Source organism: Arachis ipaensis, chromosome B10 (genome assembly GCF_000816755.2).
Source record: "Arachis ipaensis cultivar K30076 chromosome B10, Araip1.1, whole genome shotgun sequence".
NCBI lineage: Eukaryota > Viridiplantae > Streptophyta > Magnoliopsida > Fabales > Fabaceae > Arachis > Arachis ipaensis.
Genome location: NC_029794.2, coordinates 4565448 through 4570393, shown reverse-complemented (window position 1 = coordinate 4570393; position 4946 = coordinate 4565448). Strand labels below are relative to the sequence as shown.

At 37.0% G+C, this 4946-nt stretch overlaps 1 protein-coding gene across 1 annotated transcript; it reads left to right on the top strand.

The window, feature by feature from the left end:
- On the top strand, positions 1939-4496 carry LOC107623106 (pentatricopeptide repeat-containing protein At1g08070, chloroplastic-like). Its single transcript, XM_016325258.2, has one exon. It carries the CDS (start codon positions 2739-2741, stop codon positions 4290-4292), a length of 1554 nt encoding a protein of 517 aa, XP_016180744.1. The 5' UTR covers positions 1939-2738; the 3' UTR covers positions 4293-4496.

Genomic DNA, 4946 nt, shown 5'->3' with positions numbered 1-4946 from the left:
ATATTTCTAACTTTTCATACTTTTCCTCAACAACACTTCACGGTGGTAGGCCTCATGCATTAATGGTTTTATTTTGATTTAACATACAAGCCCATGTGTACATGTCTCATGCACGTATAAGGAGCTTACTTGTTCTACAAATCAGGTTGCTCTCACATCTAGAAACAACCCCACCTAGGTCCTTAAATGTTCTTGGAGCATCATTTTCTTTAGGATCATATATATCTGATATTATCTATATATAACAGCCCCCCAATAGAACTTTGATCCTACTATATATATACTTTAGTTGCATTGTAGTTATAAAACTATGCTAATTAGCACGTTTCTTAAAATCTTGATTTCTATATATTTATGCCCACTTTCAAAACCTTTCCAACTGTCTCCTCTTGCTTCTTATTCCCTCTCTGCCTCTCCTCTGTTTATTTTCTACAAAAAAGTTGTTACCAATTGGCTTTATCTGCAATTGGAAATTTCAGATACATGTCCAGAATGTGCTGTAGTGTTGATGTCAATGAGAAAGAGACCATCTTTCTCAAGAGAAACAGGAAAAGGGTCACTGGAACATGGTCTTTGAGGTTGCCCAAAGATCCAAGGTTGTCACCTGTGAGGTTCCTACTAAGGCTTGGAGCAAAGGTTGCAAGTGTTATAAGAGTTGCTTCTATGAGGAGGAGATCCTCAAGAAAGGTTTCTTCTTCCTCATCTGCTTCTTCTTCGATTAGGCCACGACCATCATCAGACAACACCGATTCGCATCGTGCTAAAGCAGTCCAAGATTGCATTGAGTTCTTACATTCTTCTTCCTCTAGGGAGAGTCTCAGTTGAGAAAATATTTTCCAAGGTTACTGGTTTCTGGAGATGTATATTACAAAAGAAGGGTACTTTTGCTTAGTTGAATTGACATGTTAGAAGTTAAGAATCAGAAAATAATCTACTTAAGGTTGCTGCTTGCAAGAGATGTATGTTACAAAACAGGGTACTCTGTTAAACTAAGTAGGAATATAATGGAGGGTGATGCTTTGTGAAATATATGCCACTTTGGCAATGCAGTGTGATAAGATATTCTCACATAATACTGGCTCAAATCATTGCTTCATTTGCAGAACTTTTTGTCTTGCATTAATTAGAGTACATAGTATGTAGTTCTAATCTGTCGCATTCTAGATGTGGTTATCAGTTTCATTTTTTCTATTAGCCATTATTATCTGAATTTGACTAGTGCCTAACCTTCCCCTTATACTTTTTCATGTGTAATAAATTAAGTGATCAAAATTCAACAAACTCAACAAGGAAAAAGAAAGAAAAAATCATTGTCAAATGCCTGAATTGTTCGGTTTCAATGAACTCCAAAGAGGATAATTAAATTATGAATATAATTTTGATATATGGACAATGTAAAGTAATTTTATATGTGCATCTAATTATATATCATTATGTCAGTAAAATAATCACTTTTCATAATCAAAGCGTGAATGGTAATCTAAAATAACGAACATGATTAAACGATTTTGTAAAATAGTTAACTTTTCAATTATTCAAAAGAAGATCCCTATTCGCCACACTCAAGATTCAAAATCTTAAGTAACTGACATAAAAGTTTGAAAAATTGGTTGTACAACAACTTGTGAGTGACAAGTTCTTTGATAAAGAAGAACTGCAACTAATAAACCAGCAATTTAAAAGTTTGAAAATTTGGTTGTATAGTCACTTCCGAATGAAATAATCTTGACAAAGTTGCATGAAGAACTGCAACTAATATACCAGCAATTTCATGGGTGATGGGCCTGAAAATCTGTAAATATCCAAATTTACATATCCTTTCATCGTTTAATCATATTGTAAAAGAGTTTTAATACACCGAGAGCATGCAAAAATTGCAGCTTTCGATAGACAAAAATAATGGCAAAAAGAAAAAATATGTTTCCTCATGTCTTTCTGCTTAGTCTTTGTTGAAAGAAACTTCAATAAAGCAACAGTCTAATAACATCACCACCATAATCCAGTGGAACAGTTACCTTATAAAGCTTGGACGGTTATCTATGAAACAATTTGTCTTCATTGAAAGATTGTGACAACAAAAGACTTTCCAGGCAGGCAATGATGGTAAAAAGAGAATAGAAAGCAGTAAAGTTCACATAGAGGCTAATAATTTTCAATAGACAACTCATATCATTATAAGAACAAAACAGAATTCCACAGAAAATAATAATAACAACAAAACAGAATTCCAAAAATCCTAGAATCCAATGAGAGATTTTTCAGGGTCCTAGAATATACTGAGGATCCAAAGCTACATTAGGCAGTGGATAAGAACAATAAAAAATCATACTTAATGAGGTCCCTACATGCTAGAAATGGGATGTTATGTACAGCTCTTACTAGTAACCAGGGCCTTTCAACCACCCATGATCATATACTCGAGTCAAGACTCAAGACCATAGACATGAAAATAAGAATGCATGATACAGAGGAATTCATTCAGTAGAAAATGAATTTGTTTGTGCAAGGCAAGTTTTTCACTCCATATACTATAGTATATGCCTCCGCAGCAATTGAAACATATATAATATAGATGGTCAAATCATAAAAAATCATAAAGAGAAAAAGGTTCAAATATATGTATCGTTAAGTTCAAATAAAACCCCTAAAATTTAATAGAATATACAAAAGAAGAAAACAGAGTATGCAGACAGAGACAGGTTTCACAAACCTCGTACGGACCTGAAACCAATGGAGTGATGAAGAAGCTATCGAGTTTGAATCAAGTACGAGCTCAGTTCATCAAGAACCCTAACCCCCAATTCCTAAATCCATTGCTAGGGAATCTCGCAACCTCATCCAACCCTAAAGATGCCATCTTTCTCTACAACACAATGCTTCTTCATCCCTTCACCCACAACCACTATACCTTCACCCACGCACTCAGGGCATGTACCTTACTCCACGCGCGCTCCAAATCCCTCGAAATCCACGCGCACCTCGTCAAGACTGGTCATTTCTCCGATATCTTCATCCAGAATTCGCTCATACACTCCTACCTTCTTCAAAACGACGTCGTTTCCGCAAGGCAAGTTTTTCACTCCATCTCTGACCCTAACGTCGTTTCGTGGACTTCGATCATCTCGGGACTCTCTAAGTGCGGATTTGAATCAGAAGCCATCGAGAAATTTGCCTCCATGGACGTGATGCCCAATGCGGCAACACTCGTTAGTGCCTTGTCCGCGTGTTCTGCCATGAAAGCTCTGAAATTCGGCAAGGCGATTCATGGTTATGGGATTAAAACCGGGATTATTGATGGGAACTTGACTTTGTATAATGCAATGTTAAATTTGTACGGGAAGTGCGGGTCTTTTGTGAATGCAGAGAAACTGTTTGTGAAAATGCCTAAGAGGGATGTGATTTCTTGGACGAGTTTGGTGATGGCTTATGCACAAGGAGGGCGTTGTGAGGAAGCTGTGGATGTGTTTAAGAGGATGGTGGATGAAGGAGAAGCTGAGCCAAATGAAGCAACTGTGGTCACGGTATTATCTGCATGTGCTTCTGAGGGTGCTTTGAATTTGGGGCAATGGGTGCACTCCTACATTGATTCAAGGTGTGACCTTCTGATTGATGGTAACATTGGAAATGCATTGCTCAACATGTATGCTAAGTGTGGTGACATGAAAATGGGGTTCGAGATTTTCAACATCATTGTGCATAAGGATGTTATCTCTTGGGGTGCCGTTATTTGCGGCATGGCGATGAGTGGTCACGGTAAACAAGCGTTGCAGCTCTTTTCGCAGATGGTGGTTCATGGTGTTTCCCCTGATGATGTCACATTCATTGGTTTGTTGTCTGCATGCAGTCATGAAGGAATGGTGAGTGAAGGTGTTATGTTCTTCAAAGCTATGAAGGATACTTATGGCATTGAGCCTCAAATGAGGCATTATGGTTGCATGGTTGACATGTATGGAAGGGCTGGTCTTTTTGAAGAAGCAGAGGCTTTCCTTAAAGGTATGCCTGTTGAAGCTGAAGGACCCATTTGGGGTTCCCTTCTTCAAGCATGTAAAGTTCATGGCAATGTGAAAATGTCTGAATGGATCAAGGGACAACTCAGTAACAGAGATAATGTTGGTGTTGGTACACTTGCTTTGTTGTCTAATCTTTATGCAAGTTCTGAAAGATGGGATGATTCTAATAAGGTTCGAAGACGAATGAGAGGGGTTGGATTGAAGAAGATTGCAGGGTGTAGTTGGATTCAGCTTGAGATGCCCACCAACCAGATATTGGCTTCAGATTTATGTGTTGCCTAGAGAACGTAATGGTCAGGATCAATGAATTTGTGAACTGTATAAACCAATTTTGATTATATAAATTCCAAAGGTTGAAAAATAAGTGACCATCCTCAACAATTTTGTACTTCTGTATATAATTAAGACTCAAATATGACCTCTTTTTCTATTTTTAGGTGACTCAACTCAAATATGACTTATTCTATTCTTGTACAATGCAGTTAAGTTTTACTGTGTTTGTGGATTGGCAGAGCTAACTCTCTAAATAGATTTTTTTTTTCCATCAACACTTTGTTTCTTGATAAAATCTCTTGATGGTAGATTTCCAGTTTTGAATCTTTGATTCTCTTAATAGGATTTGGAGTTAATAACTGAATTGAAATTCCCACAGTTGACAGAAGCCCAATGTCCAAGGAATGAACCCATCTGAGTTTCTGACCCAAAAACACAGCAAACGACAAACAAATATTGAATGACAGAATATTGTGGAGGCAGCATACTAAATTAATACCTGATTAGTTATTCTAGATGTGATTCTTTAATTACGTGCGAAACATCATATGACATGACAAATTAAAGAACATGAATGAAAGAACAAAACTAAAAGACAAAGATAAAGAAAGCTGCATGAGTGGCATATGTATGACATGTCCCAAAGAAAACACAAATTCATTG

Bases quoted from the DNA above. Each gene is read 5' to 3' on its own strand.
- LOC107623106 (XM_016325258.2), top strand. From the start codon at position 2,739: ATGAAGAAGCTATCGAGTTTGAATCAAGTACGAGCTCAGTTCATCAAG.